This window comes from Vanderwaltozyma polyspora, genomic scaffold (genome assembly GCF_000150035.1).
Source record: "Vanderwaltozyma polyspora DSM 70294 KpolScaffold1060 genomic scaffold, whole genome shotgun sequence".
NCBI classification, from domain to species: domain Eukaryota; kingdom Fungi; phylum Ascomycota; class Saccharomycetes; order Saccharomycetales; family Saccharomycetaceae; genus Vanderwaltozyma; species Vanderwaltozyma polyspora.
The window spans coordinates 129380-144612 of record NW_001834667.1 but is presented as its reverse complement, the minus strand read 5'-3'; the positions used below and the strand labels follow the sequence as shown (position 1 = coordinate 144612).

Below are 15233 nucleotides of genomic sequence, written 5' to 3'. Positions count from 1 at the left end.
TCCAGAATTATTTAACGAGCCCCCTTAAATTTGTTCCGGATGAAAAACGCGTAAAGTCAATGGATAAAAGCCTTCTTAGTGGTATAAAGATATCCAATATGGACTGTTAAATTTCTAATTCGAGAGCCCCTTACCACCTTTTATGAAATCAATAATTCCCGGACCCTTTAATCTCTAATTAATAAGAAGTGAATTGGGCTCCCTATTGAGGTTCCTTTTTGGGGAGGTTGGGCTAAAAGTGTTATCATAATTTCCTAGGCGTTTGAATTTTGTATTTAATCAAATGCAATTAATATTACTAATGCCTCGTAGAAAAGTATTCAAAAAAAATGTGTAATATTATCTTAAGTTCTAAATCTATAGTAAGCCCGATGAGGGTGCATGATGAATAATGGGATTGAGGGAACAATTGACTTTTCAGATTTGTGATTCAGAGTGATATTGATAGGAATTATCTTAAATGATATCATATTTTTTAAACATTCTCATAATAAATTATTTTAGTAATTCAGATTGTTCAACTGTTTTTGGTTTATTCCATGTATATAAATATATTTTTTTGTTCTTGAATTGGATTGAATATGCCTATATTTAAAATTCACTTCATTTTATTTTTTATACTTGATTCATTAATTCATATGTGCATTCATAGATTGATCAATCCAAATGCCTGTAATGCTATTGGTGAAATTAATAAAACAGTTATTGGAATACCAGCATATATGAAAAACCTACCATAAATATCCAATTTGGCAACTCCGATGTATGGTAAACATTCGTGTCTATGAACTTTTTTGTACCTTTTACGTAGCATTTTCTTACTTGGTCTGTCGTCTTGCACCCCTATTATTTTTTGTAAAGTTAAATAAACCAATGGTTTACCGATGACATATTTCCAAATTATAACGCAAGGAATACCTACTGCTAGTTTTAGTAAAATTGGTGTAATTCTTCCATCATTTTGACTCAATGCATCAATTGTATGGCTCAAATCGTATCTTTCGATAAACCAATTACTGAAATCCAATCCTGCCAAGACACCAATGAAGGCTACACTATCTTCAAAACATGGGCACTCATCAATTGGTTTTACATGGTTAAATAGCATGAAGAATCCCCAACAAACAGTAAATATTGGATACCATAAATAGTCCCCAGATTTAAAATTTTTGAAAATCCAAGGTATTCCAATTCTTCCCGCAAAACATAGGATACCAATTATAGCACCACTTATCAAATCTATTAAGCCATGCATGCCACAGTATAGCCTTCCGATAATCAAAGTAAAATCATAAGCAAATGTGAAGAATAGCAATACGCATTTCATTGTGAATGTCATATACCTGGCTTGATAGATCCTTAGTATTAGTAGTAACGTTACACCTGTTGCATTTGCTGTATGTGATGATGGAGCACCATATTCTTTTGAAGTGTAAGCGCTCAGTGTAATTCTGTGCAAAGGGGGGGACTTAGGTCTTGGTAAACACCAATAGTCCTTCAAGTAACCACTGATATAAATCGAATAACCTAATATATAGACTAAATCACGAATTAAACCATATTGGCCAATGAATGGAGGGATTGGTAAGAAAAGGACATAAAAAGTGTGCGAAGCTAATAAAGCGGTATAAGCAAAGAAGGTATCCAAGGATATAGTTCTGTGTTCTTTTTGCCATTCAGCTAAATAAATAGATTGGGTATCAGTAAATTTCAATAAATAATTTCTCATATTAAAACGTAAATCTGACATTTTATCTTTAAAATGGGAAGGGGGGTGATTACCTGGGTCATTTAAATAATATTCTTCTAAGAAATCATTTGCGTTAGAAATACCACCAGATCTTGAACCTGTCATGATTGTAAGTGTATGCGTATGTATGTACTTTTGTTTTAAAAAAAATATGAAATGAAATAAAATGGATCTACAGACAATGATATGTGAAGGAATATCAATTTCTTTTGAACAATTAAATAAGTGTTTGTTTCACGTAGTAGGAAACTGCAATTTCTCTTGATATACTTTATTACAAGCTGAAAAGATATCTTGATATGCCGTGAATATTGTCGAATTTACTCTATATAGCAGAAGTAATATATCTTTATAACAAATGGAAGTGAATTGAAACGATTGCAGTAAATTAGTGAAAAATTATTACTGAACCTTATTTTTTTTTTTAATTGAATAGTAAAAAAAATCAGTTAAAGATCAAATTATAAAAAATAAACCAAAATATACATTGAATTAACACTGTATATCTTTGAGAATTAACTAAATGCTAGCAATAACAACGACAAATACCACCTTACCATCCATCAATCCAGAATTAACAGTAACCTTTCAATTATTTAAATATTTATATATATATACCTGAACAATTATTGCAATTTGTAGATATTACATTTAAACCTTGTTAGCCATATATCGGGTACGTATAAATCTCACTGAGAGAGTAGAAATTTCTAATAATATTTAGCTCATACAAGATATTTATAGAGAGGGATAAGATGTGTCTACGGAGACGTGTGATGTGATATACATGCTGAGTTTTCGAAATTAAGTCAGTTCGGTCAGTTCGGTCAGTCAGATCAGACCAGAACAGACCAGTACAGCAAGCAAGCAAGCAAGAAAAGTGAAAGAAATATAACTTTACGATATTTTAAACTCAGGTACCAACAAAAGCTTTCAAAGTAGCGTTAGCAGTTCAGACTATTTGAAGTTGTCGTTGTTGTGGTCTTCGTAGTCGATGTTGTTAGTTTTGTGTGTATTGACCCCTTCATTCATCCCTACTGACAACATCTTACACTGAGAGAACCATTTCTATGATAATAACATGTTATTACATATAAATAATTTAATACAGCATGAATTGTATATTATGTATGGATTATGGGTTTATGCAAGTCCATACTGTACTTGTCTTACGGAATACAGCTAAGAATGTATATAGTCTACACTGACCCCCATCTCCCTCCCTCAATTCCCCCCTTTCATTGGGAACACATATCCATACATTGCTTTATATATAAGTAAAATAAATACATTGAGATGAAACCTTCAACTTTAGGCATCTGAAGTAAGTCCTATGTTAGTCATGTGTGTTGCCTTTAAATGGAAGGAGATGTTGTCGTTCTCTTGGGGGGGGGTCCAAGGAAGAGTACAGCAAACGGGAAGGGGGGTGGGATGGGACAATAAAATAAGAAATGACGTAAATTTTGTTTTTTCAGATTTTTTCGAAACGCATATTTTTTCTAAACTAAATTACCCTTTTGGGATATAAGCACTTTTTGATATATTTACCTATCTTTTCTTTTTCTTATAATTTTATTTATGTTCAAATTTAGAAAATAGATCACTCTTTTGGTTAATAGATACTGTATTGGATAATTATAAGTCAATTTTCAGTACGTTATAGGAAATACTTTACTCTCAAGAGACATTCTAATTATAATCCTTTCTTGTTACTTCTCTATCTCACTAGTCGTAAATTGGTTAAATATATTCTTTAATCCAGTCCGATCCCGTGCTGTCTCATCCTATCATATCTTTAAAATTCTCATTCTCAACTACATTTGTTCCCTCTATCCTATCTAATACAAGAAATATTAAATAAGTTATTGACCTTCTCGAATTGAAATTTGGACAATTAACGACATTTCAATATTGTTTGTTTGAACTTTAAAACCAAAAAGTTTTTGTTTCCATTGTCTTTCAGTTTAAATTATCATTTTATTGTGAAGATAAAGCCATCACTACATTGCCTTAAATTTATTTATACTGAAAATTGTCAATATATATTGCACATTACTATTCTAGCATTTTATAGCTATTTAACAGCAATTTTAACGAGTATTCGCTTGTGTGGGTTACTGCACTTTTCAGGTAGGAACATTCAGGAGTGTTAAGTTCAACTTTATTAAATTTTATTTTATTTTGTTTTGTTTCAGTATATCAGTATTACTATTTCAAAGTTAAATTTGGGTATGGCAGATATTGTAGCCAGTGATTGCAGTACTAGACAAGACATTTCTCCAACTGATGATAATAAGAATATTCTTGAGATTAAGAATGATGTTTTAGAAATATCGACTTCAGATGCTGCTAGAATGACTTCTTCAAGTGATAACGAAACGTATATTAGTGAAAAATTACTATTGCATAAGGAAAATACTAATTTGGCAAGATTTGACTTATCAATGACTGATATAATTAGTTACAATCAGCTCCAAAAATTACAATCGAATATAAATGATCGTATTAATGTGAAAATTGTGATAGTTGGTGATAAGAATGTAGGTAAAACCTCTTTACTTTTGACTTATTTGAATAACGGTAAATATCCGCAAGATAAAGAAGTACCCAATATTTTACAAGACTATAGAACCATTATTGATGGTCCAAATAATAAAAAATATGAACTTTCTCTTTGGGACGTTTCTGCAAATGAAGAAGATGAAAGATTGAGACCATTTTCCTATTCAGATGCTCAAATATGTTTTGCCTGTTATGCAATTGACGATCCTGCCTCATTAGTTAATCTTGAAAATACATGGGTCCCTGAAGTAAGGCATTTTAATCCTCGCACAAAGATCTTTTTAGTAGGTTTAAAAAGCGATCTGTATAATGATGATAATTTTGATACAGAAGATGATTTAATTGATTATGCTTATGCTAATTCAGTTTCAAAAAATTTGCATTTAAACGGTCATTTCCAAATATCGTCTCTGGCAAAATATAAAATCGATGAATTATTCGATAAATCAATGACTACTGTATTACATGAGACATTGGCGGAAAATCAAAATGCCACGCAAATATTAAAGGATGCGTTCAATATCAAATTACCAAAACCTGATAAAAATAGGAAAGAGTTAAAGAAATCTAAAAAGAAAAAATTCAAGTGTACTATTCTTTGAATAATCTGTAAATATAGAAGGTAAGAAAAAAAATTCATGCACTCATTCATACCCATAAAAATTATAATACATAATGTTATATGCAACGCAGTCTGGAACTGCTGTGCTTCATGTCATAATCATATATATATATATGATAACCGATTGATTGATTGATTATGCTCTAAAACAAGAAAATAATATTTTTATTTTATCTTGTACAGGTAAGAAGAACACTCAATTTTCACTCAGTTAAAACACAGATAATTAACATACATAATGATATTTAGTACCTATAAAAGGTTTATTTCATCAGAATATGTACTTTAGAAATGTAATTTTTGTATATTCTTCTGTCACTATATCATTTTACCGCAATTGTAGCTTAAAGTATATAAAATTGAGTCTTGGATGATTACAAGATCGATTGGTAAACTGCAGTAATTATCTTGTCCAGCGTAAGTGACTGAACTTCATATTTCGACTTAATAACACCCACACATATTTTAACCAGCATCCGTACATCCTGTTTTGTATGATTCTCTCATTTGAATTGAAATGAGAAACGAGAGAAAAGTAATCAAATTTGTATTTTTCGTTTTCGCTTTTTTATCTGCCCCGTCAAAATTTCCCCCATACAAAATTGACAAACTTTCAGAGATGTAAGCATTGAGGACGCAAAACAGGTTGGAAATTTTGAAATTTCCAAGTTATCTCTCATATGTTCAAGCTCATCGCTAATATTATTGATGTAGCGGTGCCAGTAGTAGAGTGAGTAAGAGACTAGGGTGTATACCAGCAGAAACTATCAATATAGGACTTTCAATGATTGATTGAATGTAGAGTTGAGCATACTATCTGGTTAATTATTATTATTATTCTTATCATCATTCTTATTCTTACTATTATTATTGACAATTCGCGGTAAGATAGCGTTAGTAGTGAGCAAGGTACTGCCTTATTTCAAATCATTAAGTCTATTAAATAACTTTAATATTTATATAGTATATAACGTGCTAATATTGTAATATTTAGAGAACCTATACATCATAAGCAACCAAGATAAATAAGTCAAAATGGAAAACGATAAAGGTCAATTAGTATGTTATCAAATAAAGATAAAGACAGGAAAAAAAATATCTTTAAACCTTACCTGAAGAGTCGATATAAGGCATAGTGAATATCTAGTATCCAAATAAGAGAAATCTGTTAAATTAAGTAATAGCTATGTCTAAGATGATGTTAATTTAATTTACGTTTTATGCAAACAAACATCGAAAAATCCTGGAGATTTAAGGGAAGATTTAAAGGATAGATAGTTTTTCCGTTGAAGAAACATTTTACTCTATTAACAATTTACTAACTGTAATACTATGATTAACTTCTGATGGATGTTTTCAATTTACATTCATTTCAATTGTTGATTTAATTATATATAAATAGGTTGAATTATATGTTCCAAGAAAGTGTTCTGCCACTAACACCATTATCAAGTCTAAGGACCACGCTTCTGTCCAAATCAACATCGCCAAGGTTGATGAAGAAGGTAGAGCTATTCCAGGTGAATACATCACATATGCTTTATCTGGTGATGTCAGAGCTAGAGGTGAAGCTGACGATGCTTTGAACCGTTTGGCTCAAAACGATGGTTTGATGAAGAACGTTTGGTCTTACTCTCGTTAAGAAATATCATCAAAATATATAAATAAGGATTACCATAATAAGATTATATTTTTGAAATATTTTATTTTACATAACAAATAATTTAAAAAACAAACATTTAAGTGTCATAAAGATATGATATCTATATATTATATGTGTTATTATTTTGTTTTATTCTTACTCCGTTGATTCTTAGGTTGACTAGGACATGTTTTTTTTATATCTTAGTATCGACATAACCACTATTGACCACATTGATTAATAGATGTGTATCATACATATATATTCAGCTAGCGTTGGTGTACTAATAGTGTAGCCAAAAGCCTTGTAAGACGTAACCATGACATCTAACATCCAATTCGCCTCACGTGACAAGCACATGACATCCAGTTTTCTCCATTACTTGGCAAATCAACAAGGGCAGAGGTGTCCTCAAAAAACGACATAACATGTTCCCGTGCACAACGACTGCAAATTTTACTTGACTCGATTCTTTTTCCACAAATTGATATCTAATTTTGGGCAAAGTGGAACAAAACTTACAAGAACAGCAAGAAAAAAAGAAACGAAAACAGCTGTCTACTAACTCAACACGGTTACCCTCCCTATCTGAACAGAGAACACACTGCACAGACACACAAAAACTAAAAAGAAAAAGAAAAAGAAAAGAAAAACCCAACGCTCCTTCGCCCTCTCGCCCTCTCGCCCTCTCTCTCTCGAACCAGACAAATTTCTCGCTGTGGTTGCTTTGTCCTTTTCCTCATCACCAAGACACACAGAGAAAAACCCACACAACTGCTCATCTTCCCATATTGAACTGAACAACTTCACCAAAACTGATTTTGATTGATGGCCTCAACTAACAGATGGAACTTTGATACCTTTCAATTCCCATTCATCTCTTAATTTTCAACTTCAATTTGCAGCTTAATTTTTTTTTTTGACCTGTGTCCAACCTCTTTTGCGATGCTTAGTTTGGCTTCTCTCTCGATAGATAACTTTTTTTCTTAAACAAAGATTTTATTCTTATTCTCACTTTAACTTTAATTCTTATTCTAATTCTTATTCTTATTCTTATTCTTGCTATTGCTATTGCTATAACTCATTTTAAATCTTGTGGTTGTTTCATTAATTGAATTTAATTCATTTAGTTCAGTTCATACACTTACTGTTAAGAGAAGAGAAAAAAAAATTTTTTTCGTATTGTTTCTTTCTGACTTTTAATCCTTTGAAAGTACAAGAAGGCTAATAGAACTTACCATCATAATATATACTTATATTACCTGTATATTTCAATATGTCTGCCGAAGGTGTTTCTGAAATCGAAGAATCTCAAATCCAAACCAACTATGACAAGGTCGTCTACAAGTTCGATGACATGAACTTGAAAGATGAACTATTGAAAGGTGTTTACGGTTACGGTTTTGAAGAACCATCTGCTATTCAACAACGTGCTATCTTGCCAATCGTTGAAGAACATGATGTCTTGGCTCAAGCTCAATCTGGTACCGGTAAGACTGGTACTTTCTCCATTGCTGCTTTGCAAAGAATCGACAGTTCTATTAAAGCTCCACAAGCTTTGATTTTGGCTCCAACCAGAGAATTGGCTTTACAAATCCAAAAGGTCGTCATCGCTTTGGCTTTCCACATGGATGTTAAAGTTCATGCTTGTATCGGTGGTACTTCTTTCGTCGAAGATACTGAAGGTTTGAAGGATGCTCAAATCGTCGTCGGTACCCCAGGTCGTGTCTCTGACAACATTCAAAGACACAGATTCAAGACCGACAACATCAAGATGTTCATCTTAGATGAAGCTGATGAAATGTTGTCTTCTGGTTTCAGAGAACAAATTTACCAAATCTTCACCATGTTGCCACCAACCACCCAAGTCGTCTTGTTGTCTGCTACTTTGCCAGGAGACGTTTTGGAAGTCACCACCAAGTTCATGAGAAACCCAATCAGAATCTTGGTTAAGAAGGATGAATTGACTTTGGAAGGTATCAAACAATTTTACATTAACGTCGAAGAAGAACAATACAAATTCGATTGTTTAAGTGATTTATACGATTCTATCTCCGTCACCCAAGCTGTTATCTTCTGTAACACCAGAAGAAAGGTCGAAGAATTAACTCAAAAATTGACTGAAAGCAACTTCACTGTTTCTTCCATCTACTCCGATTTACCACAACAAGAAAGAGATGTCATCATGAAGGAATTCAGAAGTGGTTCTTCAAGAATCTTGATCTCTACCGATTTGTTGGCTAGAGGTATCGATGTCCAACAAGTCTCCTTGGTTATCAACTACGACTTGCCAACTAACAAAGAAAACTATATTCACAGAATTGGTAGAGGTGGTCGTTTCGGTAGAAAGGGTGTTGCTATTAACTTCGTTACTAACGAAGATGTTGGTGCTATGAGAGAAATTGAAAAGTTCTACTCTACTCAAATTGAAGAATTACCAGCTGATGTCGCTGAAATGTTCACTTAAACAATTTGATACCTGGTAGAATATTATTACTTTGTACATTTTTTATTATCTTCAGTGTAAAGTTTAAATATATTTTTTTACTACTTTAAAGAGTTCGAAAATTAAATTTTTTTAAATTATTCACATCTTAATTATTTATATAGAAAAAAAATTCATACTTTCTTGTTAAATCATATATACATGATTTGTCCCACTATATCCTCCTGTTGCCCCATCATTTCCATCTTTTTTTACCTTACCTATATTCATCGATGACCTTGAGATGCTCTCTTTTTCAGATATCATATCAATCAAGCGAGTCTGGCAATGTTGAAATATTTTAAGCATTGAAAAAAAAATTTTCGAATTTTTGAAGTCATCGAGAGTTTTAATATGCACATAAAGTAGTGCTATAACCACAAGATAATCATTGGCAAGAAGATATGGCTTCTAAATTAAACTTAAATAAGGATCCATTGGTTGCTAAAGCTGTGACCTCTTTGGTAAACCATTGTGAAAATGATCCAAAATTGAAAAATGATAAAAATATTCATATTACTATCACGATGTCTAAAAAACCAGCAGTTTCTAAAGACCACACCCCTAGAATAATTCCCTTATCATGTTGCAAGCTAAATAAACCAAAGGAATTGAGAATTTTACTAATTACAAAGGATCCATCAACTTTTTATAAAGATATATTGACGAAAGATGAAGCTACTTCTGAATTATTCAAAGAAATAATAGGTTTGAAAAATCTAAAACGTCGTTTTAGAGGGTCTAAACTAAACCAACTTTATAAAGAATTTGACCTAATTGTAGCAGATTATAGGGTACATCACTTACTTCCTACTGTATTAGGCAGTAGATTCTACAATGGGAATAAAAAATTACCATTTGTAATTAAAATGTCAAGAAAAGAATTAGTTAGGCATCAAAAGACAGAAGAAGAATGTGATCCAATATACGTAAGAGCTCAGATCAGAAGTATCTGTAAAAACACTTCCTATGTTTTAAGCGGCGATGACACAATTGCTGTAAAAATTGGTGTACTACATAAGCATTCTATATCTGAAATGGTTGAAAATATTCAAGATATTGTAGATTTCCTCTCAGATAAAACTAAAAAACCTCAAGGAGGTATAATCAAAGGTGGTATTAAGAAAATATGGGTCAAAACGCCAAATAGTGATAGTTTGGCTATTTATGATTCTACAAATTAGACTAAACTATCATCAGTCACCAGTTCATCTCTGCATTATTGTTTTGTATTATATAAAATAAATGACTTTTTTAATTAAGAAATCACATTTAGAATTAGATAGAAATTACCATTTTATAAACTATTGTCATTACAACAAATCCCAATTACAATTAATTTAAAAGATTAAACAACATTATATAAATCAAGTCTAAACATTTGGTTTGTACGATACTTTTACTTAAACATGTAAATATTTACATCTATTAAAGCCTCCATTATAGAAAAACTTATTTAAGATGATGAAACCATCGAAATATCAACATCATTTAACTAAAAGAGTAAAATTAAAAAGACCAAGCTATTATAGATAAGGAAGTGATTAGAGGACAAATGTGTTGAGCAGATGTATAACTCATTATTTAAAATATACTTTGCAGTATTTTCAATAATTTTGTTATTTTATCTTTTAAATTCAAGACTTGAATTATCTGCTAAACTTCTTTGTAACCTTGATGATTATTGTAAGAAAGAGAAACAGTTGTTTCAAGTATCAAATAGTTTGAAGGATAAATATGATGAATTGAGGAAAGGTGATATATTTGAGCCTTTAAAGCTTTCTTCAAGCACTTACGATGATTTCATTTTAGATGATTCCAAGAAAAAACTCGAAAAGTCAACAATTCCAAAAGAAAATGCAACTTTATTGATGTTAGTTAGGAACTGGGAACTGGATGGTGCTTTAAAATCAATGAGATCGCTTGAAGATAGGTTTAATTGGAAGTATAATTATGATTGGGTATTTTTAAATGATTACCATTTCACACCAGAATTTAAAGAGGCGACAGAGGCAATGGCAAGTGGTAATGTATACTTCCATTGGATTTCCCCTGATGACTGGGATATGCCATCTTCGGTGAATGAAACACTATTTGAAGAACGGTTGGGTAAAATGGAGGAAGAGGGTGTACTTTATGGAGGTTCTAAATCTTACCGAAACATGTGTCGCTTTAACTCTGGATATTTCTTCCGACAAACAGTATTGAATAACTATGATTATTACTTTAGGGTAGAACCGAACGTTGAATATTACTGTGATTTCCCATATGACCCATTTAGAGTAATGAGAGAAAAGAAGAAGAAATATGGGTTTGTCATAAGTATGTATGAATTTCAAAATACAATACCCACATTGTGGGATACAGTTGAAGAATACATTACAAAAAATGAAAAAGATATAGATATGTCAAGAAATTCCTATGATTTTATAACAGATTCTGATCCAATTGGACTTTATAATCCATATTACGTTTCTGATAGTGCATACAATTTGTGTCATTTTTGGTCAAATTTTGAAATTGGTGACTTAAATTTCTTTAGAAGTGAAAAATACATGAATTACTTTAAACATCTTGATGACTCTGGTGGGTTTTATTATGAACGCTGGGGTGATGCCCCAGTCCATACAATTGCAGCATCATTACTTCTGGATAAAAATGAGATAATTCATTTTGACGAATTGGGATATGGGCATAACCCATTCTATTCATGTCCAACAGCATATTATTTTCGCTTAGTTCATGGTTGCTTATGTGACCCTAACGGTGTCAATAGCATTACCACCAACCCTAATAGTTGTTTAATGAGGTGGTGGAAAAATGGAAGTGGTAAATATTTTATCCAGGAATTAAAAAAATAAACCATATCCTAAAATTTGTTTGTATCATTAACAATCACCAAAATCTTACATAGCATTAAAGAGTAATAACGGATGGAAGATTTTACATATTTAATGACTAATGATATATTACATTTGTATCTATTAAGACTATTTATTAAAACTAGTATAAGGTTTCTAAATTTGATAATTCCTTTAATATTCTTTCCAATTCATCATCTGAAATCTTGTTATTTAAACTTGGTATTAAAGTTTTGGCTTCATCTGCGGTGTCACAGGCCAATGAACCTAATTGAGCAATTTCAAAAGGATGTAAACCAGTACTTTTCAATAATTGAATGACTGCACCAACAGTTTCTTGGTCTCTAAATCTTGAAAAATTTGTCAAATATTCCATAGTATTTTTCAAATCTTTATTATTACCTGTAGTAGTCTGTTCTAATAAAGAATCCAAAGATTCCAATTCCTTTTCACGAGTTTCTGCTTGCATAAATTCGTTATCTTCTTCATCGTGATCATTATTGTCGTTTTCATTATTATCATTTGACGATCCTGTGGAATTGCTAGGATCATTTTTATTTTTGGAATCATTACCTGTATTTTTACGTTGAGATCTTTTTAAAGCTCTTTTACGTTCTATCAAAGCTTCTTTGATCAATAGACGAGCTTCACTTAGGTTCAATGCGATAAGTTCTTCTTCTTCACCTTGATGATTTATCTGTTTTACTTGAAATTCCTGTCCTAATTGCAAAGTAGCTGCATTTTCTTCTTCTTCGACGTTCTTTAATCTTCTTCTTCTTGATTGGAAAGTGGAAGTAGAGACATTCATTCTGAAGTGCTATTTTATTGTGATATTATAGTGTAGTATGTATGATAAACTTTCTGTATTGCTGTTGTAAATAGGTTGACCCACAAATAAGTATTAAGTTGTGACCTTAGGTGTGTATATGCTGGAAAAGAAAGTTGAAAAAATATGAAATTAAACCAAGAGATGGGATTGGAAGTGAAATATTAAAATAGAATTGATGTATGGATGGTTGAGTATAACTGTTTGTAATAGAGCTGAATGCTAAATGGAAAGTTTCTTCGTTCGAATAAGTAAATTAACTTATAAAATTCGAGTACAAATCAGCGTAGAATATCAGAATTCAATCACAGAATGCTATGATACTCCCGGGTAGTGCAATTGACGAATTGTAAAGGTATATTAACCAGCGTTTCTAATTTAAGTAGACCGAAGGATATCAAGGACACGATCTAAGATCTCTTCAAGTCTTGAGTACAATGGTTTATTTCAAGTCTAAATTTCAAATTTCAATTCTAATAATAATAATTCGATGAAATTTTCCAATATTGCCAAGATACCAAAGAGGATTAGAACATGTGATCATTGGATACGTAGTGTGTATGTGTGAAGACAAGAGACATACAGGCATTAAAACGTATATGATGGACTGATCAAGAACAACGTCAGTAATGTTGTAGAATTAAAAGATATGTTATATTCTGTACAACACTGGTCATTGTGATGCAGTGTAGTATGGTCTAATGAATCTTATATATTAGTCGATGACAACATTTAATTAAGAAACATAGTGCTTTTGTAAGTATCTCTTGGATGGGGGGATACCCCATCGTAACTGTATCCCCATAACTCATAACCCATAACCCATAACATGCACACACACATATATAGTGAATATATAGAACTATATTTACATTTTGTATGGCTTCAAGTGAGGGAAGAACTAGCAAGTTTGTTGAAGTGAAGTGAATTGAATGGGAGGATGAGAGTGGGCATTACCCGGCTGGGTGTTGGGGAAAGTAGACATGTGATCACGTGATGTGTGAGTAAACGACCATCCGTACACGCACACACACACACAGAAGCTGCTCTTGTTGTTGTGTTTGTGTCTCTTCTTCTTCATGATTTTGTGCTTCCCGACAGACACGGCACAGAAACGTACACCATCAGAGAAGTTTGGTTTGTTTTTTGTGGCCTCTATGTATTGGGGGGAGGCGAGTTCCCCTCTGGTCAGGTGACCACGTCCGTTTACGGAAATCTTGGTTTCGGGAGAGGAGGAGAAGAGAGGGAACAAATTGGGTTTTTCCGCCTATAAATGGGCGGCTAAATACAGAAATATAGAAATATAGAAATATAGAAATATAAATAGATATAGAAACAAGGATTAGGAATTTTTACTCCATTTACATTATTGTTAAAGGCAAAAACAACTAATGGGACGGCGTTTGCAAAATGTTATTTTGGAAAATTTGGGTTTCCCACCCACCCCATCACACTCTGGATTATAAAAATAATCTATATTTATCTTTCGCAAAATGTTGCATTTAATCAACATCTAATGCCATCCATGTCTCTCTCCCTCTCTCTCTCTCTCTTCTGTCCATCCAAAGACAAATTGTTTAGATTTAAACAACAGGGCTCTCATAACCTTAATAGCAGGATTGCTGGGGTTACAAAAGATATACCTTAAGATAAACTGTTCATCGCTGTGCTCTGCTGTGTTCGTTGTTTGTTTGTCTGTTTGTCTATAATAAAAACAATCCCAGATTGCCTGCTATGGAAAGATATTGCATACGTGGAAAGTCAAACGATGTCGGTTGACAGATAAGCTGAACCCTCCAATTAACTTTTCTAGTTTTGTGGGATTACTGAGTTTTACTTCTAATTATACTGCTTATTACAAAAAGTGATGGCCTGAACAACAGGCAGAAACGCAAACAGATAAGGCAAGTTATTACTAAAGATATCTAAAATGATATGCACTTTATTGTTTCTGATTGGTAGAGATAAGGTTAAAGGGGGGGCATGGGGGGAAGACACCATTAAATTAGGAAAATGTTATGTCCCTTGACAGAAAAAATAATATTGATTATATTTCTGATCCAACGATAAGAATCGCACTCTCTTCAGCAAGACGGCACAAACATCGACATCAACATTTTTTGTATTACTGCTGCACTCTAATTTGATACTTATTGACACATTGCCAGATCAGTTCTTTTCAAGATGAAATCATAAGCATCCAAAATAATAAGATTTTGTGATTAATTTGGTTCGTTAAAATCGTACATTTACATACAAACATGGAAAGGTATCAAATTGAATTTACGTTTTTGGATTTATCCCCCTCGTTGTTATTTACAATTTTATTCACTTAGAAATCAATATTTGCTACCTCTTTGATCCAGACTACTCTTATATCCCTCTCCAATGTATATCTCTTCCCTCCCCCCTCTCCCTGCAAAGCATCCTCAAAATAAACCAAACTGAAAAATATGGCATTACAACTACTTCTCTCTCCCTGCAA

General features: G+C 32.3%; 7 protein-coding genes across 7 annotated transcripts; 5 read left to right on the top strand and 2 right to left on the bottom strand.

The window, feature by feature from the left end:
- Positions 1-646: 646 nt before the first annotated feature.
- Kpol_1060p61 (phosphatase PAP2 family protein) lies at positions 647-1855 on the bottom strand (the record flags this gene model as incomplete). Its single annotated transcript, XM_001645212.1, has 1 exon — positions 647-1855. The coding sequence occupies one exon, from the start codon at positions 1853-1855 to the stop codon at positions 647-649; it is 1209 nt and encodes a 402-aa protein (XP_001645262.1).
- A 2126-nt stretch (positions 1856-3981) lies between these two features.
- Positions 3982-4914, top strand: RHO4 (Rho family GTPase RHO4; the record flags this gene model as incomplete). Its single annotated transcript, XM_001645211.1, has 1 exon — positions 3982-4914. The coding sequence occupies one exon, from the start codon at positions 3982-3984 to the stop codon at positions 4912-4914; it is 933 nt and encodes a 310-aa protein (XP_001645261.1).
- Positions 4915-5969: 1055 nt separating this feature from the next.
- Positions 5970-6576, top strand: RPS21B (40S ribosomal protein eS21; the record flags this gene model as incomplete). The annotated part of the gene is made up of 2 exons (XM_001645210.1): positions 5970-5993; positions 6337-6576. The coding sequence occupies 2 exons, from the start codon at positions 5970-5972 to the stop codon at positions 6574-6576; spliced, it is 264 nt and encodes an 87-aa protein (XP_001645260.1).
- Positions 6577-7852: 1276 nt separating this feature from the next.
- Positions 7853-9043, top strand: TIF1 (translation initiation factor eIF4A; the record flags this gene model as incomplete). The annotated part of the gene is made up of 1 exon (XM_001645209.1): positions 7853-9043. The coding sequence occupies one exon, from the start codon at positions 7853-7855 to the stop codon at positions 9041-9043; it is 1191 nt and encodes a 396-aa protein (XP_001645259.1).
- Positions 9044-9465: 422 nt separating this feature from the next.
- Positions 9466-10245, top strand: UTP30 (Utp30p; the record flags this gene model as incomplete). Its single annotated transcript, XM_001645208.1, has 1 exon — positions 9466-10245. The coding sequence occupies one exon, from the start codon at positions 9466-9468 to the stop codon at positions 10243-10245; it is 780 nt and encodes a 259-aa protein (XP_001645258.1).
- A 384-nt stretch (positions 10246-10629) lies between these two features.
- Kpol_1060p56 (glycosyltransferase family 15 protein) lies at positions 10630-11922 on the top strand (the record flags this gene model as incomplete). The annotated part of the gene is made up of 1 exon (XM_001645207.1): positions 10630-11922. The coding sequence occupies one exon, from the start codon at positions 10630-10632 to the stop codon at positions 11920-11922; it is 1293 nt and encodes a 430-aa protein (XP_001645257.1).
- Positions 11923-12064: 142 nt separating this feature from the next.
- On the bottom strand, positions 12065-12730 carry RPB4 (DNA-directed RNA polymerase II subunit RPB4; the record flags this gene model as incomplete). Its single annotated transcript, XM_001645206.1, has 1 exon — positions 12065-12730. The coding sequence occupies one exon, from the start codon at positions 12728-12730 to the stop codon at positions 12065-12067; it is 666 nt and encodes a 221-aa protein (XP_001645256.1).
- Between the last annotated feature and the right edge of the window lie 2503 nt (positions 12731-15233).